This window comes from Heliangelus exortis, chromosome 15 (assembly GCF_036169615.1).
Source record: "Heliangelus exortis chromosome 15, bHelExo1.hap1, whole genome shotgun sequence".
Classification (NCBI taxonomy): domain Eukaryota; kingdom Metazoa; phylum Chordata; class Aves; order Apodiformes; family Trochilidae; genus Heliangelus; species Heliangelus exortis.
Genome location: NC_092436.1, coordinates 12,227,592 through 12,252,428, shown reverse-complemented (window position 1 = coordinate 12,252,428; position 24,837 = coordinate 12,227,592). Strand labels below are relative to the sequence as shown.

Genomic DNA, 24,837 nt, shown 5'->3' with positions numbered 1-24,837 from the left:
CAGATTTGATCACATGTGATTCCCACCACTGCTCAGTCTGGGGCACAGCATTTTGACTGTAATTTTTGTTTACAGAAAAGTTACTGCTTCCAATAAATTTATTTTTTATACACTGAAGTGGCTCTGACACTGTAAGTATCATTGCTACAGGGATTTATTAGTACAGACAGAGCTTCTAGGTAGCAGAGCTATTCAGTTCCTGATCCCTCATTTAATGTGCTTTGTCTGTACATGTATCTCCATTGGCTCTGCATGGGGCAGTGCATCACTTCTTAGAAACCTTTGCTCTTCTTTCCAAGATTCAGAGGAACTAGAATTTGCTCAAAACTACAAACAAAAGGATACAAAACACTTACGTTTGACAACTAAAAAGACAAGTATGCTAGGAAGGAAAGCTCAGCATTTTTATTTTTTTTTAAAATGCTTACCTGAGAATTTTTTTGTTCTTCAGTCTGTATAGGTTTCTGGAAGTCTCTAGCTACTAAAGAGCTGCCATATGCAAAACTCCCACTGCAGCAGTCACTACAGACACATATATGGTAAAATTCTGATTTTATGTATGATACATGAACTAATTTCTTGGTCTTACATGGAAATTATTGGGGGTTTTAGCCATGTGATGACAAAGCAAGACTACCTATGATTCCTAGCTCTTCCTATGATTCACAGCATACTTTCTTCAGAACCATGAGGTTCAACCTCCACAGGCCTGTGGTTTAACTGGCTTAACTTTGCTGCATCCAGTGGTTCCTGGGAGTTAGAAGGATGGCTATTTGTAGCCATGGCAAAAGGCATTTTAATCAAATGGCAGATTTGGTACATAGTACCTGAGATACTTGTTCAATATATGAAATGAGCTAAAAAAAAAAAAAATGCCCCATATCATAAAAAAGTAACCCCATGCAGGGGTGCTGCGAGGCATCAGTGCTGCAGAAGACACAATGGACTTTTCTTTGACATCCAAATTATCTGTACCAATCACTGTACAGGTCCATCCTTGACCTCTATTCTCTGCTACATAAATCTCTGCACTTTCTTCCTGTTGTGAAAGGAAACATGGAACTCCATCTGCATAAGGTAAAGCGATCCAGATTTGAAAATATAAAGCAATTTTTAACTGAAAACAAACCATCATCAAACAAATCCCACTAATTTACAATGAAGAATGGATGGAGAAGTTAAAAAACACAAAACTTAAAAGTATCAAAGGAGGATGCAAAGCAGTTACCTCAAACTTCACTGAGCCATTTTGTGCAGTGTCAAATGCATTAAAGAGATAATGTGCGTATGTGCTTGCATCTGAAAAACACAAAGGGCAGCAACTGATACAACAGTTCATTATCCTCTGATGACGCTACAGAATATTAACTATTTTCCTTTATTTTTCCATTTATTATTTCCTTTTTCTCTTAATTATTTAATTCATGAAATTATGAAATCCTTTTCCTTTATTGAAATTCAGGTAAGTCTAATGGTGTGCAGAAAAACCAAATTCTTAAGTTACTATCTCCTCTAAGGTATGAATATGCAGATGAAACAAAATAGCTCCAGAAAAAAAGCCCATGGAATTATTTGAAGGATGACTCTACAAAAGCTTCTTTTTATACTAATCTAAAGGATGGACTAAAAATGCTGAACTAGAATATTCAGTAGTGCATGATTTATATTAATAAATACTAGATCACTAGTATAATTAGATTATTAGTAAAAATGAAAATCTCTCCAGGATACATACCCTAAATAACAAAAATACCACAAGACTGAGATGACATTGCACAAAGTTTTTATAAATCAGAAGTACTTTCCTACCTCTGGAATGTACAAGTTTATTTGTACAGAAAGTCATTATAGTGCAAAAAGAATTCTAATTTCTGTAATCTCAGAGTTTATGACACTATACAAACAGATTGGAACAAATGAAAACAGTGTAAGGCACAAAATCACGTCTGCCATAAAGCATTCTTGTACTGCTGTCGTCACTAACCAAGAGAGAACCATATTTCAATGGAACAGGACAGACAAAATAGGCAAGCCTATTTTAGTCTCAGTAAAGGGGAAAAGATATCCATGAAAAGTTGCAGTTTCTGTGCCTAATTGGTTTTGACACCTGGGAAAGAAGAAGTCAGATAAGGGGAGTCATGTAAGTGCAATTACTTGGAGTAATGGAGTTCCTTGGGCTTACTGGAATTTGGTTTACAAACATTAAACACATCCAGAAATACATTAAGTTTATAAGTACTTTTTTTTTCATATGTGTTACAAATTTAATTTGAAAGCTTGCTTTTTGTGACAAAAAGAAAAGCAATAATATTAAATCAGCAAGTGCAAACAGAAACATAATGTGAACTCTTTATGGATATATAATTTTGAGGACACATGCATTTTATAAAAAGGGGTTTAGCTGTACTTTCAATTTAGAAACAGGTTGTTGATGACCTTATTAAAGCCAACACATGCACATATATATACTCTTTCAGAAACTTTATACATTATCCTACAACATGTATATTCTGCAGCAACAACAGAGTAAGATATATGCAGAAAGCCTCAAATATTGCATCTTTTAGTAATAAGACATGCAAACTCCCATACTATTTTCTTTCCATTTCAGAACAGTATCATCATGGATTTTATCCAGTTAGAACAATATATATTTTCTTGAAGTATTTTAAAGGCAAAACTATACATTGAGAGGTTTAATGAAATACATTAATATTCCAATAAATTACATCACCTTGTCTTAATTGCACATGTCATGCAAACAGCAAAACCAATAATTATAGGTATTTACATATTGACATCAACTAGGAAATGCTTTAAGAATTTTAGAGAGGTGCTGCTTAATTTGCAGGCCAAAATGAGGTCTGGGACTCCTCTGCACTAGATATGCCATTCACAGCAGTCCTACAGCAGGGCAGAAAAGAACCACAGAGAGGAGAGATTTAGCTTTCTGTCATCCAGAAAGTCAGGGCAGGAAAAAGCATCAAACCCCAGTTTCAGTGCACGGGTTAATGGAGAATAAAAGGCTGACAAGTCATGGCAAACTTTAATGTGGGTTTGTCTCCATTGTTGTGAAATAGAAGTTCAAAGGGTCTAAGAAATGCTAACAGCATGGTAATAAATTTAAGAGCCTTCAAAGGTTAAGCTGAGTTAATAGTATATAGTGCAGCTTTGCAGCCACCTGGCAGTAATGAATGTTAAGACTTCAGTAAACCCCACAGCCACAAAGCACTCTGCTTACCTCCATGTGGAAAAAATTGTGCATAGATCTGTTTGAATGTCTCTTCGTTAACAACCCCACTAGGACATTCCTGTTGGAAAGCAAGGCCATACAAAACAATAAGATAAACCCTGCTCTATGAAGGTTCATTTGCAAAAATCTACAGACCCAGTGAGAGCAATTTCACAAATCACATCCCTGGTCACAGTGCTTTCAATGCGCAGACTGAGCAGCTGAAGAAATTAAAATAATTCAGATTACAGTTCCATTCAAGGCATCTCATAGGCTTGGTTCACCATTTCTAGTAGTGTTTAATTGGTGTTTTGTAAGACAACCTAGAAAGGCAGCTCATGCCTTCTGACATATGAAACTTTCATCTAATAATTACAAATAACATCAGTACCAGCTAACACTTCCTTTTCCAATGCCTCCACATTTATGAATTCCTTAATCCATCAATCCCCAGCAAAAGACTGGTTGACCTGTCACCAGCTTCATGGGTGCTAACAGCACTTACCATACTCATAAACTATTAAAAACAAGAAGTGGTATTGAGGTAAAAAAAAGATAATTTTTAAGCTGTTTATTTATTTATTGTTATTTGTCTTGGTCTTCTGAGAAGCCATAGTGTGGCCATGGAGATTTTCTGAGTTGGCAGCCTGTGGGGTTTGTAGTATCAGAGCTTAAAAAAAAAAAAAAAAAAAAAAAAAAAATTCTCTGTTTGCCAGGTCTTCATAGAAAAAGTGGCTTGGGAGTGTGTGCCAAGCAGTTTTGCAAAGGAAGGCAGACACCTACTTTTGTTCCTCTCTACCTGCAAGCCTGAAGTCTCCACATCACCTCATTTTGCAGACTCAAGATAAATGCTGATTCTGGAAGTACTACAGCACCTCACCACCCATTCAAGCATAGTGCTACCATGACCAGACATATGAAGTGAAATCCATTTTTTTCTCAAATCTTAATAAATACAACTATCTACCTTCACTTCAGCTGCTTAAAGATAGTTTATTAGTATAAGGACTGGTAATTATTTTATCTCTATTTTTAGCAACTAACTGCTCTGTCCCTTGGCCAGTTCCATGCTATATTGTGCAGTGCTTGCTGAGCACCTCATTTTTTTAACCCATGAATACTTTAGTCTAGCAAGAACAGGAAACAATATCTCATTTTGATGAAGGTAACTATTGAGTGCTGGCAGCAAGAGTCATTCCTTTCAGTCTGCCCTCTCAGAATTCTTTTAAAATCATAAACTACAAAGGAGCCCACTCCACATTAAGAAAAACAAACACAAAAAAACAAGTAAAAGAAAATCAAACAAAAATTGTTCTTGCTGTTCCTTCTGCTGGCATCAGAAACCAAGTTCATTGATTTCTTTCAAAAATGTGCAGTTTGGGCAGGCAGGGACCAGCAGCAGAGCTGAACTGGGACTGGGCAGAACCTGCACATTAGGTCCTCAGCTAACTCAGCCAGCCCAGGGAAAGGAGTACTCAGGGGACCACATTTACTAAACTAGAAGTAGTAACTTAGCTGACCACAGACAGACTAACGTTTTCTCCCTCCAGATCAACATTGCAGATGTGCATCCCTAGGCATTCACACATCCCACTTACTTTGTTGCTCTTACCATGTTCTCCTTATTTGGAGATATTTTGGGGGTTATTTAAGTATCAACACATTTCTACCTTGCTCTTACTGTTTGCTTTAGCTGCCAAAAACCAGGTTCATTACAGATGATTAAATCTCATACTGTATTCCTGTACAGATTTACCAAAATAGTCACACTAAGGCAATGTAAGAATGGAGGTATTCCTGTGTGATCTGCCCTAGGTTATCTTGCTTTGGCAGGGGGATTGGACTAGATGATCTCTGGAAGTTCCCTCCAGCCCCTAGCATTCTATGATTCTACTATTCTAACCCATGCATTTCTTTCCAACACTGTAAGTCGCTAGAAATATAATTAAAAGAGGAAGTATTGATTTACTGAGCTCAAACATCTGTCAGTTTTGGTCACCTCATTACACCAATTTATCAATTTTCATCTTAGGAAAAAAAAAAAAAACTCTCTCATTCTCCTCTCTCCCATTCCACAACTATTCCTCGAAGTTCACTGCTCTGTGGAGTAGAAACTGCCTTCTTTCAGCTCAACCAACTCTCCTAATGTAACACACACAGAAAGTATCACATCTTATTTTGTTAAGCTAAAACAAGGCAAGGTCCAGTGGAGGTTCTGCAGGTTTTGCCGTCTCTGTTACTTTGCTTTTGCAGAACAAAAGCCAAGACAATAAAGCAAAATGCCGTGTGATAATCTCGTTACAGCCTGACAGTAGCTGCTCCAGGGTGCAAAACAGACTGCTGCTCACCAGGCAGGATGATACCTAAGGCCTTCGGGCAGAAATAACTATTAAGGTAGAAGAGAACTTCTGTTGTGTCATCATGAGATGCTGGAATACAATACCCTTTCCCAAGTGGAAAAGAGAATTGAAGGCAAAGAGAGAGGGGACATTTGGCAACGAAGGACACTGGTCTGGTGCCAAAACATCGGATCTGACCAGGGACACACTTTGTGAGACACTGGAAAGGTAAAAGGGAAAAGCAAAGGGAAAACAGATTTCAGACCTGAAGAGCAAGTATAAAAGAAGTGAAAAGTAGGACTCTGGTCAGTAGTCCAGAGGCTATCCCAGGCTGTGTTAAACCTTTCGCCAAACACCATCCGTGTTCCTTTCAGCCAGGCACTCAGCTCCTGTGACTTTAGCCAGGCTGAGTGGGACCTTCTTCTCCCTGTATCCTTTTAAGTACCTGCAATGGCACCGTGATAATCCAGGTGTGCTTCAGGATTAAACAGGACCTGTGCAATCACTAAAGCAAGGAGTAAGTGCAAGCCAGAGAGGTAAATTACTCTATTCCCCCAGGGATTTCGAATCTCCAGATGACGCTGAAACATCATGACAGAAAGCAGAGAGTTTTGTAGGATAGCAAATTCAGTAACAGCTGAGTCAGTTTCCTTGCCGTGCATAATTACTCATCCCATTGCAACCACAATTTAGAGCATAAAATGCTAAAGCTGCCCTTTCATTTCATTTCCCTAAGCTTATTAAAGCTTGAAGCAGAGTGTGTGCTTCACAGCAGGAGGAAAACAAACTACTTTGTATTAACAACCTTATGCAAAATATGGTCTTACTAGCACTACCAGTATCTGCAGAGAAATCGTATGAAAATGTTTAGGCCACAAACTAAATGTACCTGTCATCTCTCCTTCTTGCCCTTGGATGTAATCTCTCTGTACTGTTAGGCAAAATTGGAAAGGTTAAAAGATAAATATTGGCTCTGCTGTAAGGCTGCTTCTCTGCTTTGCAGCTCCTGGTACAGCCAGCTACACTGGCTAAAACATGGGGTAGTGCTCTCCCACACAGGATTGCCCCCAGACACAGCAATACAGAAGGCATTTTAGAGATCTTGGCAAAACACAGCAGCTAAGTTTATTTTCTAACTATAGGTAGTCATGGCAGGTTATACCTTATGCTAACCTGCCAGGCTTGCTACTGACAAGCCCTGTGATTCCTGCTGACTCCCCAAAGCATGAGGAGGTTTCAGCATATAAGCAGTGAGAAAACTTTGCATATGAACTGAGCTCCTACATGCAGCAAAGCCTATACAAATAAAACACATGTACCAAACAGAGAAACACAGAAAGCTGAGCTATGTCTGGGCTCACTGAGGTGCATAGTGAAAGAAAGAATGAAGTCAAGCACACACTGGACATGTAAATCAATCAAATTTAAAGAATCCATCAGAAAAAAAAGCCCTTCTCAGTGTTCATTATGTTGCCCTCATCACTTGCCTGTACTTGAGGCAGATCAGCTTATTTTGGCAACGTTTTACCCACATGACTTGACTTTCTATTTCCAGTCGGTTTCAGGATTTCACAGCAGCTGAATGCTGAACCCCTGAAAGCTACAGTGTTTATTGAGCTACCTTCATACGGATCTATTAATCACCATAAAAACATCAGCTGGCATGAATTACCTCAGTGACTAAATTCAGACCATCAGGCAATCATGTAATGAGAATTCATTCTTCAGGGTTCACAAAACATCTGCTTCATGTAGGCTCAGAATTCTGTTTCTCTTTATTATGAGGAATTCCTGAGAGGCAGCAGGATACGACCCAGAGCCTGAGACTCTCTGACCTGCAGACTCACGTATGCCAGGCAGAGTGTGGCTGTAAGGGTTGGTCACAAAGATGAGCAGGATCTGGTTCCGTGCTCACAGTCAGGCTAAATGGCATGGCTCCTGCTTTCACCCTGATCTGCAGCCTCTCTCATCTCCTCAGCTGGGATAACCGTGTTTACTTTTGGTTTCTTTTTTGGCTCCTGATTTATTTCTTGCTCGCACAGTACCCTACAGTCCTAATGTGCTCTAATGACATCTTACTAAAAGAGCACAATTTCTCCACCTGGATAAAGAAAGAAAAAAAATGTTCTGGGCAGATAGTTACAAGCAACCTCTACGGCTCATATTTGAACATGGGGAACTAAAAAAAAAAATTTCGTAAGTAACTATAAAAACATTTTCACACTATCCTGAAGTACTGGCACACTCAAAGAAATTGCAGAGTGTTTACTGACAATTAGGGAAAAAAATTAATGAGAATCTTACATGGTGAATACTCATCCAATCCCAGTCTTAGTCAGACTACAGTGTCATAAATATTAGGCGGAAAGGCAGATTGTGCTAATTTTGCTGTGGGAGCGGAGACCTAGCACAAAGCTCCTAAGATTAAACAGTGAAATGGTACAAAATTGAGCTGAGTGGTTGAGGCTGGTGAGGGAACAGACATACTGGACTTTGCCCATTTTAGCATTGTTCTTACATTTTTAAATCCTCTGTAAAGCACTTGAAGTTCTCTTTTAGTGAAACTGGTTTGTGCTTCAAGTTGTTCCAGTCCTTCGGGTCTGTGGCACACTGTCGTCATTTCTAATTCATCTTCAATTTTATCTGAAAGAGAAGACAAGAAAATATTTATTTTGGTTGTTACGTTTGCTCTATTGATGGATAGGACAGAGTGGATTTCAAGAGCAAGAGAGCAAAAAAAGAAACCATCCACAGAATTGATGTGTGACTGTTTTCAACATCTCGAAAGCAAAATAAAAGCCACATAAGTAAATAGCTCATATTTCTCACTGGGCTGCCAATTATTCCCCATTCACAAAGGCCATAGTGGCAGGGAGAACAGAAGGGCAGGCAGCAGGTACCTTGCTCCAAAAGGCAATGCCAGATACTGTTATCTAAACATTGAAAGGAGGGGGGGGGGATGGGCCTTTCAAGTACAGGCTTTACACAAAATTGTGCTAATATAACCGAGAGCAGATGTGTTGAAGCTTATTAGATAACAACTAAGGGAAAAAGTGAGAGAAACTTATTTGCTATCAAGCCAAACAACTTGCTACAGAAACATTAAAGATCACTTTAAACTGAGGAGGTACTCAAAGTATGTCAACATTGGTGAATCTGGTATGCATCCGGCCTGTATTTGCATGGAATTTTGGGGGGAACAGATAAGCCATGAAATCACTGATAAGCATTTAATTCAAGAAATTATTCTCCCACAAGGAATGCAAATACTCTAGACATATCACAGTTTATATTACTGTAACCTCAACTCTTTTCCAATGCAAACCCATTTCCGCAGCAATGTGTGGTAATACCCATATATAAACAGATATTAGTGTACTTCAATTTCAGACTCTTTAAAATTCAAGGATAAGGAGGCCGGTTTTAGCTGACAAGAAAAAAAAACAACTCATCGTCTAAATCAAAAGTCTGGTTGGCAAAAAAGCTAAACCCCTCCCCCCATCAAAATCACAGAGATTCTGCCATGTAAAACACATTTAATTTTCCTCCTGAAATACAAAGATTTCACAAGAAATCCTTGCATAAAAGGAAAAGGAGTCACCCAGAACAAAGGAAAGACAATGAACTCAGAGTAGACTGGCTCCATGAAAGAACAGACCAGAATACATCAGCCTTTTCATAAGTTAATTAATTCTGTATGTGTATATATCAAGGTTAATTGATAGAGTTCTACAGATGGAGCCACACTGAAATTATTTAGCCCTTCAGTCAGTGTAAAATAAAAGTCTTAAACATTGATAATCTACGCTTTATAGAATATATTAACATATAATAGAATTAAACACTGAAAAAATAACCTATATGACGTTCTGTAAATCGGTCTGTTACACTACTCTAATATTTACATTTATTTATGAAGCAAAATTAGTGTCTTAGAATATATATATTTTTTTTTTTTTTTTTAAATATTCTTAAGCAACAGTTATTTGATAGACAGTGCAATTCAGTAATATGTTTTCTTTGGCAATACTAGCCTTGTTCAGTGAATCATTATTTCAAGAGACTGCAATTCATCTTCAGCTTCTCCTGCAAGAAATAGGTTTTTCCAACAACAATTTTGTGAGCTTTGCTTCCACAGCAGAGACATTTTCATGTTAAAAATAAGCCAGTTTATTTTTGCGGACTTGATGCTATCTCCCGTGTTGAGGGATACGGCTCAGTAAAAATTGCAGAAAAGAAATTATGAAAGATTCATCCCCTTCAAAGTGATACTATTTTTTTGCCTTGTGTTCTCTGTGCCAGAGCCAGCACTAATCAGTGCTTCTGAAGAGAACTGGATGATTCCCTGCTTGTTAATACTTTCGTCTGCTTCCTCTTTATTTCTCAAGGGAAAAATTTTGAAATTTAGCAGAAAAAACCCAAACAACTAACAAAGTTTAGAGCTGGCCAAGGGGGCTCGCAAAATGACACCAGACAAACAATTTTCCAGCAAGCGTACTGAAAAAATGGTAGAAATTTTTCCTTCAGTGGAAAATGATTTTATGAATCAGAGCAGTCCTGGACATTTCTTGGAGCCCCACAGCAGAAACTAAATAGAAGAAAGTCTTACCAGGTCATGTTGTCTTTAACTTGCCAACAAAGAGCTATTTTTCTATAGTGTGTCACTTTAACACCAGTTTTAAAAGAGAAAACTTATTTGGAACTAACCGTTTAACATTAATAAGCCTTGCAAAGCAAATGTCTTCTCCAGATGATTTGCATATAAACTTCTCAATTGTCATACCATATCCAAAGATATCTCTTCATCACCAGCCAGCATGGGGGGACTTGGAGCTGGAGACCTAGGGACACAAACTGCTCTTCTGTGCACATCAATCCTTTCCAGATCAATAGCCCCCACACCACACAAACTTTTTTTTTTTTTCCTGACACTCCATAAATTAACAACTGTAACCTCAGTGGAGAAAGGACATTGTCAAAAAGCCTTTGCCTTTCATCATAGACACAGTATTTTCTCTTACTTCCATGTGTATTCTCATACTAGCTCAGTCCTTCCCAGCTCTTCAGGGATGTCACCTGATGATGTCTGAGCCCTTGTATTTAGAAACACTGCATGTTTATTAAATAAATCACTTTATGGGCCAGAGTGTAAACAGAAGTGTACATGCTAGATACATGCATGCAAATTTAAACTTTTATTAGGAAACCATGATGATGAGATATTTTATCATGAGGTTTTTAATATCATGTTTTTCCCCAGTTTTGTCTTATTTACAGCTTCCTAAACATCCTGATTGGGTCTGAGTGTGGTTGACAGGTACGCTGCTGCTCTTCAGTTTGTTAACCAGACAGACCCAGGGGCTGACTGCAGGCACTGCAAGGGATGCCCCAAGTCACCTCCTAGATTAGGTGATACCTGGGACACACTTTGGTTACAACATCCCTTAGAGCTGGAGCTAAGCCCTGCTTCGTGGGGACACCCACCTCAGGGCTGTGTCATACACCTACTTCATAATTCTGAGTCTGCCATTCTGCTTTTAAGGAAGTCCCATAGTAGTCCAAAAGTGAATGAGAAAACTGTAGTAGAAGACTGTTAAAACAACCAGTTTTTAAAAAAAGATTTAGAATCTACCTAAGGCATTTTAACTTCTCCAATTTATTTTAGGAAGAAAGAAATATTGAGCTTCAAATATTTTAAGCTGAGTGTATGAAGAATAAAAGAGGGAAATGTCCTTTTTTGAATGCTTCATGTTTCACGTTGAAATACCGGTATCCCTTTTTATAATCTACAATAAATTTGTTTTTTGCTTGCATCTGTCCTGAGGCTGAATGGAATCAGGGACTGTTACATCATTGGTGTCAGGAAATGTGGTGGACATAAAAAGGACAAATAAAATATTTTGATCTACCCAAGGTGTTAAATCTCATTGTAAGAGAGAAAGGATTAATTGTTTAAGGAGTTAAATTCATTAGGATTTAAGATAGATTTGGAAATGTATTTAAATAATTACCCCTTTCCAATTATGAGCCTCTGTAACTCAGGATTTTCAAGAAAAGCAGCCTTACCCTGGTAGTCTCAAGGTTGTTCCTCAGTCAATAAATGTTCCCCCTACAAGTGTACATTTTTTGAAGCCAAGTGAAATGATTTCAGATTTCAAATCGTTGCATCTCAGAGCAGCACTCCTGTGGTTGCAAGGTTTTGGAAAAAAGATGGCAATTGGTCAAATACACGTAGATCAGTATACAGACAAGTCGTGTCACTGAGAAGTGGTTCAGCAATGACTTGAGAAGCTAAACCACAGCTCTCATCTTTTTACTAATAATGCTGCCTCTGTGATAATTTGGCAAATATGTGAAATAGACAAATTTTGACATCGCAGAGGAGCAAAGCCATCTCAATGACTACCCCGGGATCAGTAAAGAAATGTGTCATCAAAAACCCAGGGAGGGCCTTAGAGAGTTCAAATCAGCATCTGGTTCCACTCCTGCCTTCAGTCCTCTTCCCTCCCTCCTGTTGCAGCCACACGAGTTTTCATGGCAAAGACTGGGACTGCTCATGGCAACTCAGCATCCAGAGTAAGAATAGAAAGCACAGCAAATTTCTCTTTACAGATTGTGTAAAAAAAAACAAAAACAAAAACAAAAAACAAAAGCACACCAATTCAAAAATCTAAGATTCCAAATATCTTCTCTGTAATTATTATCATCAGTGGTACAAATCAAATGTATTTATTTTTTAATATGTCGTTATTTATTAGCAGGCAGAGAGCTCCTGTGCATAATAAAAATTTGGTACATAACAGTGCAGCTGCCTGAGGAGAGCGAGCGCTAACCTTAATGAAACTGCTTTTAAAAAGCCTCTTAATATCACTTAAAATAATAAAAAGAAAGGGGCAGAGGCAAGAGGAAAATGAGTGCTTTTTTTTGGTAAATCACAATATACCTTTTCTTTCTGCTAAATTGTCATATGAAAATAGTCATCTTTACATTTCAGATGTATAAATGGAAGGAACAGTTTCATAGCCACATATTGCATCTCTTAACAAGCAGCAATTGCCTGGTAAGGATTTCCTGAGTAGCAGATCTTTTTATTCTTAGTTCAGATACCTTTGCTGGACATGACAGAGGTGAGTGGTCACCTCTCTCAGTACAACTACCCTCCAAGTTAATTGAGTTACTTGTTTGTATTTAGATTATTGTTGCAAATGATACCCATTAATCACTATGACCAGCCTGGATCTTAACATTCTCCTGTATAAAATGTATTTATTTTGCTATTTATTATAATTAAATTAAATATTTGTATTTAATCCACCATGCAGCCCCAGTGTGACTCCAGACAGAAATAGTCAAGACGAGTCACCTTGTACCAATAAGTTACTGTTACACATTTTACCAAAAGCAAGAGAAGTGTCTTGGAAAGGGGCAAAAATCATTCATAGTTTTTTTTATTTGGAAGTTTTCCCCCATAAACTAAAAGGATGAAATACAGAATATTTACTCTAGAGTTTTCATAAAAAGTGCACAGAACAACCCCAAACTATAAAGATGGAAATGCCATGAATCTGCTTTGTGTTTCAGTCCGTTCTGCATCCCACATCTTCGACTGAATTACACGAAATCCTTTCTCCAAGATTTTCTATCAAACAAAAATAACTTCAATTAAAGAGCACTCAAAAATGTGTTCATGCCTGTCAGCTACTTCTACGGCTCCTAAAGGTCAAACAAAAGAGGGCTCCACTTAAATTTGTGCTATGCACTGTGAGCTTCACAAGACTTGGAGCAAAGGTAGCAGAACCCCCACCTCTCACCCTGCACACTCATTATGGCTCTCGTGTTGCTGTGCTTCTTCAGGAGGCCAAGCCAAATTTCTCACTCCTACTTTGAGGAAAGAAGTGGGGGTTTTTTTGTCCAAGATAAAAGACGAACCCGTTGAGGCTGACTATACACAGCATGATTTGATACAGGAGTTCCCCTAAGACGAAAAGGTTTTGAGGTGGGAGACTAGGTGGAAACAATACTACATACATTGTGTCACCTTGCTTTTCCCACATACCAACTTTGGTCATTTGTACACTGGTGATTTGTATCCATCATTATTTTATGAAGCTGATCCTATACTTTTCTAAGTAAAAATAGGCAGATTTATGGCACAGAAAGCTGCAGAATGAGGAACAAGCTAGTTAGTTTTGGCCAGACTTTACTACAGTGTTTCATGTGTCTCGGCTACAACCAAGACCCAGATGATGATCTCTGGGCATCTCTCTACACAGAAAATGGGAATTTATGAGGTACAAAATGCTCAAAGGGACAGGTACTTTTCTCACTAATATAAAACAGAAATAGGTAGAAGTAAGAGGACTTCAGTTACAGACAAAGGCAAAACAGGTTTTCAAAATAAGACCATATAATTTTAATGTTTTATAACCATATCCTCACAGCAACACTGGAATTCTTATCATTTTTATTTGAAAGGCAGCAAAAAGAGAGATTGATATTTCAGCTGGAGAATCCCCTCTCCTCAGAGGTACAGCATTGTTCACTGCTCTCACCACCTCTGGACCTGAATGGTGAGGGAATGAGGGTGATGAAGCCTCTGTGCCTATCCTGCCTTTCAGAGTAGTTCTGTAGTCCAGAATTATAGAGCCCTGCATACAGAATCAATTTCCCGTGCTAAATATTAGCTTACAAATTTTGCAGTCGTGTACAATATTGCAGACTGCTTTGGTTTAATTCTGAAAGAGGTACAGTTTCAGGGTTGGGAAATTAATATCCTTTAGCACTTTCCACATGGCTAATTGGTATACATAATTTTTTAAAATTACTACATAGTAGTGGATGCATTAATTCAGTTTTCACAAAAAGCAGATCAAATGGGGAAGGGGTCTGGAAGAAGAGATACGTATGCTTCGCAACATATAGTCTGTATTAACGTTATTATACCATGCTAGAATTTCAATCATTTATACATTAATCAACAGACACAGCTTCATTTGTGCTGCCTATGCACAAGCTGCATGGCTGTCATGACTCCCCCAAATGGTTCAGTTCCACCAGGAAAGCCTGGATGTAGCTCTCAAATCTGTTGACATTATGTAGGTCTCTTGCTGTGGTGTATTTGAAAGGAAAAAAAAAAAAATTCCAGTGAAAATGACTGTAATTTAAATTTCTGTTTTAACCTTCAGAAGGTTGTGGGGTTTTTATTACCTTGCTTTGGAAACGCTCCAACTGCTCTTCCATCCCAAAATATATCAGAGAATGGTCTTGAAGGGGAAGAGACACTAAACAGTGACAGAACAGAGGATTTATGAATTTGATCTGCACCAGTCAATCACAGACACTGTAACATGCTACTGGGTCAGTAGCATTGGGGAATCTTTAACTTCTGTAGCCATCACTCCCACAGATTATAAATTAAGAATAGCTTTGACATCCTCTAAGAAATAAGTTTTGCACAAGGGCAAACTCATCTTCAAAGATGCTGCCATTCAGTTTAGATTATATTTTTTCTTAACCCACACTAGGTTTTCCTCAATACAAGTACCTGCTTTGTAGGCACCACAAACTCCACACTTCCTGTGTTTGATTTGCTGTGGATCTTCATGTGCCACTACATCTCATGGCATCTTGCCTCAGGCATGTTGTGTGTCTGGAGTGGGGAGGCTCTACCTGGAGCTCCCTAAATTGCCAGGTGGATTTAATGCAACATGTTCAAGCTCAGAGTTCCTATTGCAGATCTAGGAAACAGGTAAAGCATAAAATCTTCCTCTTTAATCCTCCTCTATGCTAGAACAGGTATCATCGGCATGGCTTGTCTTTAAAAAAAGATATGAAGCCCAACAGAAATCTCTGCAATGAAACTGAGGATATCCAACAAGATATTTGATGTAGTTCTACTCAAGTCTACAGAATATTAACAGCAGATAAAGTGATGGATTTATGGAGGGAGTCTGAAGGGAGAAAGATAAGATGGAAGGGAAGATACGTAAACAGGTACAAAACTTATGTATTATTGACTTTTTATGTACATGAGGTATTAACAGAGCCACAGAAATCACGACATTTTGGTGTGTGATATGTTAAAAGTTTTGCTTTCTTTTTGCATTATTACCGTGTATTTAAAAAAGTGCAAGTAGTCGTCTTGGAAGCTGTGCTTAATAAAATAATTAAGATACACTTATCTGATACATCATTATCACTAATGTTTGCTGTTTTCAAATCATTAACAAATTTCTCTGTCAGATCAAGATGCAAGTTCTTCAAAGGGTGACATATAAAGCACAATAAGCAGTTCTGATTCACAGAGCAGTTTACTTTTTACCTGCTTTTCAGGACTGCCCATCACTCTGGGAACGCATCATTTTCATTTCTTCTGCTGCAGGATTTCATGGAGGGCACTGCCTATACCTTCAGTCCTACTCCTCCCAAATACACAGAGTCTGAAGAGCTTGGGCTTTGGGGTGATGGCAACAGAATGGACTCAATAAAACCTGCTTTCAAAAGGAGGTGCTTGTTGCTCTGGTTTTCTACACTGCAGTATTTCACAGCCCTATATATTGCACCACTACATCTCATGCACCCTCTCTGCACCAGCATAAGAATGAAAACTGAAATATCTTTTCCTAGCCTTTATGCTGCCACAGATATGTATTGTGCAAATGTTTTTAGTTTTTTGTTTTGCTTTGTTTTTTTCAGCAGATGCTGTCGGTTGGAGGAAGCAGGCTTGCTATGCTGTATGCAGAATGACTGTTGCACAACTGGATTCAAAATCCGTATGTATTCAATCTGAACTGTTAAAGCTGAAGGGAAACAAACCAAAGAATGCATCCTAAGGAGGGGAATGTTTGAATAACACCTTTGTCATTGTTCCCCCAAAATGCTATTATCTCAGACTTAATGCTTCCCATAGGTATTTTCTTAGGCAGAATAACTCAGATGAACTCAGCTGCCCGGGCAGAAGTGCTACACATTACTGGGGATCAGAAGCCAAACCTAAGTTAGTTGGTTTGTGCTGCTGCAGAGATAAGGAATTCACTGGAAAGGCAAAGAGGACCACAGCTCCCCAGGCACTAAACAATCCCTTTGCTGCACTCAGGGACGGAAGTGCAATAGATTTAAGAAAGATGTGCATTAGCAACAAGTATTTATTGGAAGAATTATGAAAATGATTAGAGGCTTGACCAGGTAACAAGACAAGAAAAGACTGAATTAGAGTTACTTAGACAAGCAAAGATGAGTCTGAAAGACAGCAATGCCATTTCAAGGCTTGTACAAAAATAAAAACATCATCTGTTATCCATATGCATTGGTGGACTGAAGACAAAAAAATATTGCAATGATCTTGCCAGTCTGATACAAATGGGTACAACCCTATGTTGACAAAGGTGGAGGGACTAGGAAACATCTTTACTCTCCATTTCTACTTATCTGTTATTTTATACTATTTACATAGTATTTTCATGAGATCATTCCTCCCCCCCCTCCCCCCCCCCCAAAAAAAAACACAAACCAAAAACCCAACCATCCAAAACACCAGATAAAATATGTAGCTTTCGCTCTGACCTGGTGAATTATGTTTCAGAAAGCCTTTCAGTTTTGTTCTTCTGGGATACTTATACCTATGGATGAAAACCTGGATTTTGGAAAGTAAATGTTTTTTAGTAAATTATTCAATTTTAGTGTCTCATTCAAGGAACTCATTAGATGACCATGAAAGTTTCAGAGATAAGAGTGATTGAATAGTCTCAGAGAAAGATGTTTTTACTGAGTGGCTCCAAAGTATTAACTGTTCTGTTTTCTAACCATCTCTGCACATAAATTGGTGCAAATTAGTGTGCTCATTGTCTCTAATTCAGGATCCACAGCTCATTGTTTTACTCTGTCTTCCCCTTTTCTAAAAGAATGAAAATTCGTTATCTCTCGCTTGGGAACAGGGAAATAACTACTCCCTCTTTGGAACCATTACAATTTATGGCAATAGCTTTGATAATCCTTCTGTATAGATCAGTATCTGTTTTATCCGTTTAGAAGAGACGCTAGCATGCCACTTCCCACTTCTGAGTACTTAATCTGTCCCATCTCGAGAGGAAACGTGAACATTAACAGAGCTAGGAAGCAGCTATGGCTTTACTTCTATCCCTTAATAATCCAATAAAAACAAGGTCCTGATTGCCTGAGCAAGAAAGCACTAATCAAAGTAAGCAAGGAGACACTAAACACTTGCAAGGAGCTTTCTGGACATTTGCTAAAGAGAAGGTCTCCATTCAAGACTGTCTATATGGGAAAGAGGACCAACTAGCAACTGCAACATTACATTTTTTTATACACATAGTTTGTGTTAGTCTTGCTGCTCATTCAGGTTTTGTAAACTAAACTGATTTTGAAAAAAAAAAGCATGTTGGAATGGAAATGCTTCAAAAGTGTCAAGCTTCAAGTGTAAGGTTTCTGCAGGCAATGGGGGCAGGATGCAGGCTCATTACAGTTGAAAACTCTTAATGCAAATTTAAAGATGCATCTGGGGAGCTGCAGAGATAGAGTTCTTCAGGTCTTTGCCTGTACCAAAGAGCAAATGAGCAAAGTCAAAGCTTTTTTTTTTTTTTTTACCAGCTTTTCTTTTTTTCTAGCCCCTGCAAAGCCACACTATATATAGCAGCAGATGCTTTTAGAGAGACCCCAACAGTGTGGCTTGCTGTTATAGATTAAAGAAAATAGTTACATTTTGAGTAATAATTCTTCAGCTTATTTTTACCAATATGCAACTGAAGAGACTCCAGATGCAAGGGCAAAACATAAAAGCTTGTCACCTGATGATTTTCATGTTGCTTTTAAAAATATTTTTTAAAAATAAAGAACATTAAAAGCAAAACCAACAAAATAACTCCTCCAAAACTTTTTTTTTTTTTTTTTTAATCAAATACTAAGTGTAGCCATACCTACAGTCATGTTTGTGCTTCTTAAAGACAGGGAAATCGTAATTTGAGTACATTGCTCCCTTGGCTTTGTGTGAAGCATAAAAAAGGTCTTATAAGAAGCCTGGTGTTTCTTATTACCATTTTTTTCATTTTCTGTGTTATCACAGGCAGTAAACATAGAAGCTGGTAAGAGTGAAACATTTTTACAGAGAGACTTAGAGGAACTAGCCTATCTATAGTGATTTAATTTCCAGTGCGAGTTTCCCAAAATCTGAAAGGCCATCCCCATTTCTCACTCTTGGGCAGTTCAGATCTTGTAAGGTGTTTTGTATTCTGCGTTTTCAGTGGTTTTTCCAGCTCAGTTTCAGTAAGGTAACTTTATATCACCCTATAGATACAGTTCCAGGAACCCAAGACCGAGGCCAGCCCTCTGGTCCTTACTCCCAGCCAGTGTAAAGCATTCAGTGTCCCTCTTACCTCTGAGCTCTGCAGCATCTTTGCCCAAGATGCACTGCTGGCAACACAGACACTGCCCAGCAAAATCCTTGCTTTGTCTCCAGAGAATAATTGTGTCAATGAGTGGGAGCTCAGCACAGATAACAAACTAAAAGGAGACCCCTTTCTCTACTGCCCAACCTTCTAATATAATCAATGAGAACCAGAGCCCATTTGAACCACTTGGGAGCAGCCTAAGATTTAGGAATTATGAGCATTTGGGATTATCCCAATGAATCCCTGCATCCCAGCCAAATTAGAACTTCTCACAGTATAGCAGAGACAGGAACCAGCCTGTGTTGCAAAAAAAAAAAAAAAAAAAAAAAAAAAAAAAAAATCACTGCATGTGTTTAAGAAGACATGAGAAGTCTTAAGCTAAACTGTGGCCTCCATGGCTCACAGAAGAGGAAGTAAAGAATTTATCTGCACCATATTTGCCTGCAAAGGTGGCTCGCTTACTTGGAGACACCAGCACTTTTGTCTTTGAGGAGCTGTTGCTTTTGGAGAAGAGAAGCATTCTGCTCAGAAAAATTCTTTCCAAAAAAAAGGGTTTCTAGTATAATAAAAGGATATTTTTCTTTACATGTAGGATGCCTTCTGTTAGTGCTGACATGAATCACAGGCTGTTAAGTTCTCCTGGCACTCATCTGTGTGGGTACAGCTCCACGCATGAATTGGTGGTTTGTACTGGCAAAGCTGCAAGATGACACATTAGTCAGAGTGAAAAATAGCACTGTGAGATATGATCGTCTCCCCTCCATTTTGAGGAACATGCATTGAACTACTGACTATTAGTTTTCAGTGGAAGATATTTCTACTTTTTTGATTCAGAACAAGCTGGTTTATGCTAATGCAGAGCCTTCCACGTAATCCAAACGAATTTTAAAAGCAAATACCCAGAAATAGGATTTATATAAAAGAAGCGCGGGGATTTGCAATTTGGATACCTTTGAAATAAGAAGAGCTAACTCTAGAGATATGGATACAGAATGTGAACTTCAAATCTCATTTCAGGTGCTAAGCATAGCATGATATCCCTCTACAGGGGTAAGACAGTTAATGCAACACTGGTGATTTGGCATCACTCATGAGCCTCAGTGACTTCCTGAGCCTTCATCATCATCAGGAAGCAGTCCTCCCTCCATGACTGTCTTCCCTTTCTCGGAAATAAGAATAACCCTTTAGTCACCAAGTCCAGAAGTTTCTATCAGTGTCACATTGCTATTACAAGGGACAGAGTTTTGGTCTCATTCCAGGAGACAATGGGTATGAGTTGGTTTTTAATGCTTGCAGCTCTTGACTGAGCTCAGACAATGGCAAGCAACAGCTCTGAGAGGGAAGGGATTGAAGATAACCCAGTCAGGTCCTTCACTCCCATTTAGATGTGAATGCAAAACACAGCCTCATTAGCAGTTTCCCAGTTCAAGCTATATTGATGATTTGTTTGTAGGAATTACTCTTTGACTTGCATTACCTAGGCAGAGGTGATGCCCATTTGTGAATACATTTCAGGCAGACATTGATCTGGAGAAAACCTTCCTGCTACTGTTGATGCAGAAGGGGAACACCCATCCAGCCAGATGGGATGAATGCTTCATGATATTTTCCCAAGTGCTCTGTGTAGTATGGGGGAGCCTGTGATCCCACTTCGTGAGCCACCTTGTGCAGAGCCAATGGGTAGTGTTGCCAAATTAAATCTTTTATACTGTGAATGGTACTACAAGCCACACCTGCTTCACCTGACCTGCAGCTGAGAAATGTTGCTTGCTGGGCTGAGAATAACTTGTTTGTTGAATCTATAAAATATTGTTACTGAAACAGCCTAGAAAGGTCTTCTGACACAAGCCCTCTTACCCCTGAAGTGTTTTCTTTCTAACTGAAGTTATCTATCCCTTTGACTTTAGGCAGGAAATTATCACTGCGTTAACAACCATCAGAATGGTCCTCAGTCCCTAGAACCTCTTCCCTGACATATCATTGATTTAAACTTTTTGAGCTGGGAATGTTGTTAAATCCTTGTTCCATAAAAAGCACAATAATGTGCAATGCGTTGGATTTGAAGTTTCAAAATATGGGTGTTACTTTTCAAGCATATCTCAACCAATCAACAATCAACAAATATCAATCACTTTTTTATACTATAATATAAATATTTATAGTACCAAGTAAAATTTGTTGTTTCCCCACACACTGCACTGCAATATTATATTTTTGTATTTACCACTTGAACACAAAATAATTATATCATGCTGCTTCTACATTCACATGTTCATCTAAGCCTGTCTCCACTGCCCAGTGATGCAACCACAGCAGCCTGCTCCAAAATAAACACACTATTTACTCTTATTGAACTCAGACGTGGAATAGGAGTGAAGTTGAGCTGGTGACACAGAGTCTACCAAGCCTTGTGTTCTGTTTCCAAACCCTGGGATGCAATAACCCCTTGCCAGAACAATCCTCAATGCATTTCCAGAACGAAAAGAAATACAAATCTTTCTAATACACCTATGACTTGCATCTTACCAAATAGTGAGATACCTGTTAGTATAAAGTGTCAAAGCTGTTGATGTCAACAGCACAGTGTCCAAGTGAGGATGGCTCAGTGAGCTGCTGGATTGCTGGATGCAGGTAGATGCACAGGAGGGTGCAGTGCCTCCATCTAGATTACCTGTTTAGCAATCCATCCTGCTTGGATTTGATTCTGATGTTGTATGCAAACAAGAGCATAAAAACTAGTTGTGACTGCAGCATTAACTCATCTCATCATTCTCTGATGTGTCTCAAATCTCAACAAATAAGATAATCTGTAGTTTGATCTCTTTGTAGAAGTAACTTTTTTTTTTTTTTTTTATGGTAGTGTTGTCTTTCCACAGTAAATTTAACAGGCAGCTGAGGTATCAAATTGTCTTTATTATTGGCAATCAAAGCTACATTGAGAACAGATTCTCAGACAGCTAACTAGGTGCAAGCAAGGGTTCTCATGTGAAGGAGATGACCAGGACAGGACCAGACATGCAGAACAGGGCTATATTCTCAGCTAGGAGAGGACAAACCTCACAGGTGCACACCTGCCCCCTCTGGTAGACCAGTGTCTTACTAGCCCAATGGTAGGATGGCTGTATACTCCTGCAACTGGAAACTGCTGCTCGTGGCACAAGTTCACTTTGGGAGCTACCTGCTCCCTTTCAGCTACTGCCTGGGAATCGGAAATAGTCCCAGCAGTAATCAGCATGTCAGAACATAAAAGGAGAAAGGAGGGAAACACTTTTCAAAACTGCAAAGCAGAGAGTTCTCCAGCACAGTCCCCTGCCTGTTTTTAAGACTGCATAAACTTTCACTGATGTGACTGAAATTTTCGCTCTAAGTTACCAGTACATAACTATGTGAATCCACAACATTTGCATTGAAAACATCCCACTTGGAAAATCTGTTCCTGGGGCGCTAATGAAGCGCTCTCTTGAGCTGCAACCTTCTTTATGAAGAACACAAATCTATTAATAATGGTTTAGCTTTCAGAAGAACCTACGTGACCTCCACAGTAATTTCAAATTTATAGAGCAATTTAAGAACATGTTATCTTTGCAGGTCATGATTGCCTCAATAAGACACAACAGCAATACTTAATTACAGCAAGAGCTCAGCAAAGTTCTAATCAACCCAGGCTCAGAAGATCTGGCTGAAGCTCTCTCTCCTAATATTCATGACCAGTATTACCTCAATTGGGTTAGTTCAACGATTTGCAGTAGTTATGATTTTTAAAGACCTGACCTGTAGGTGACCTCCTCAGACTCAGCAAAGTGGCTGCAATTTTACAATCTCCATATTTTATCTGACAAATAAAAACTTCTTGACTGTATACTGGTCAAACTGAACACCTGACAAATGAGTACTAAGGTAGTTACAGTATAAGACTCTACATCTTCAAATGCTGATAGTGAATATTCTTTTTAAAACAGAAGCTTTCCTATCTGCTGTTTAATGAAACAACTTGAACACTAGCAGCAGGTGCTCTGAAAAATACCACTGCAATTCCTCTACTGTGAATGCACAGGCATCCTGAAATTAGTCCCTTCCAACCCCTGACTTTCTGTGATTCTGTAATAAGCTGTAGGGGTGCCAAAGGATTGGGATCACTCCCTGAGGCCTCTGGTACCCCCCAGCTCTTGGAGACAAGAGGGAGCCTGGCAGGACCCGACCTCACACCACTACCAGTTGCTGAAACAACCTCTGAAACAGCCTGGGTGTGACACTGCAGACACCCCTCATGCTACAAACAGGAAGCCTGGGTGGGTTTTCTAATGGGAAACCTGATGGGTTTTCAGGCATAAGCAAGAAAATGAGGACTTGCCCATCCATTCTGCATCTTACCACTTGCTACACCTCACCACAACCATCTTGCTTTTCTCTGGTTTCTGGAGAAACTTTGTCATGGCCTGGGAGCATCAAACAGCCTGCTTTGGGAGAAGATGCTTGGAGCAATTACCAGGGATTTTGGGGCTCTGTTTTAGTGGTTTCCCAGATTTAATCTAGTCTGAGACATTTAAGGTCTCCTCACAAGACAGATGTAAAATTCATCTGCAGGAAACAAAACCTGGAATTTCCTGTTCATTTAAACATTAAGCAAGGTATATTTCTGAAAAGGGGAATTGTTATGAATAGTATGTAATGTTTGTTATGAATTATATATATTGTTTGCAAGGTATATTCCTTTGTAATTTTACTAATATAGGTAAAGATAGAAGCAGTAAAAATGTTATATTTATATTTTATAAAATGGACCGCAAAATGTACCCGGAAAAATGGGGTGCTACGTGACAAAGAATGTGTAGGCGCTTCTTAAGAAGCCCATCTATAGGGTGATAAAGAAGAACCCGGACCCTTAGCAACAACGTCCACATGCGCGGCACCCGGATACGAGGGACTATAAAATGAAAGGAGCCGAAGCTGTGGCGTGCGATCTTGGTCGAGAAAAAGACTGCCGAGCGCCCAGCGCTGTTTTACTTGCTGTTGCTTGCTAATAAATTCTAATTGGTTTTAATTGGCGTGTCCTGGTCAATTTTTAGGACCTAATTTATAACAAATTTGGTGCCATGACTCGGATAAAGGCAACTTGGTGCAGACCCTTTACGGGGCGGGCGCCCCGCTGCAAAGCGGCCGTTTTAACGGAACTCTCGCCGAGACCCTTGCCCAACGAACCCCTAAATTTCGGCAGCAAGTAAAGAAAGAGCCGGCAAACCCCGTAAACTTTGTGCACGAAGACCCGAACGAAGACGCAGGGACGCGTGAGTATAGGCCAGGACTCCGTTCGGTTGGGGTTGGGGATTCTGAGGTGTAACGTGTGAGACGTCCAAGTGAGGACGAAGCTAGTGCGGAGTCCTTAGTAGAGCAGTTCCCACACCCTGCGAAGGGCTGGGTCACGAATAGGACGGAGCGTGTGTGAGTGAAGAACCTCAGAAGATGGGGCAGAAGAAAAGAAAGCCTTGTGATCCCACGGATGGGGAACTGCAAGTTAGGCTTCCCCGGATACCCCCGGACAGTCCGCTGGGGTTAATGATTAAAAATTGGAATAGTTACCCTTCTAGGCAGGGTAAAAGCCAAATTAAACTGATACATTATTGCTTGGAAGTATGGGGAGGAAAACCAATCAGAGGAGATCATTTGTATTGGCCTGTTTTTGGGTCTTTTGAAGATTGACTTTGCCAGGCATTAAACACATATGTGAAATCAAAAGAACCATTCAGCCTGGAAGAAAGTGAATATGCTGGTTTATGGATTGGATCAGAAACAAAGATCAATTTGTACCCTTTAAAGAATGGAGAAAGAAAGAAAAAGAAAAATTCTAAATTAGAAGAAATTCCTC

The 24,837-nt window shown here is 39.1% G+C and overlaps 1 protein-coding gene across 1 annotated transcript in view; it reads right to left on the bottom strand.

The window, feature by feature from the left end:
* Positions 1-24,837, bottom strand: part of KCNIP1 (potassium voltage-gated channel interacting protein 1) — a 133,938-nt gene that overhangs the window by 8,607 nt on the left and 100,494 nt on the right. Inside the window, exons 2-4 of the mRNA XM_071759154.1 lie at positions 8,090-8,214; positions 3,242-3,311; positions 1,229-1,299 (exon numbers count right to left, since the gene is read on the bottom strand). Of these exons, the coding sequence (XP_071615255.1) occupies positions 1,229-1,299; positions 3,242-3,311; positions 8,090-8,214 (266 nt within the window). The remainder of the gene's footprint in view (positions 1-1,228; positions 1,300-3,241; positions 3,312-8,089; positions 8,215-24,837) is intronic.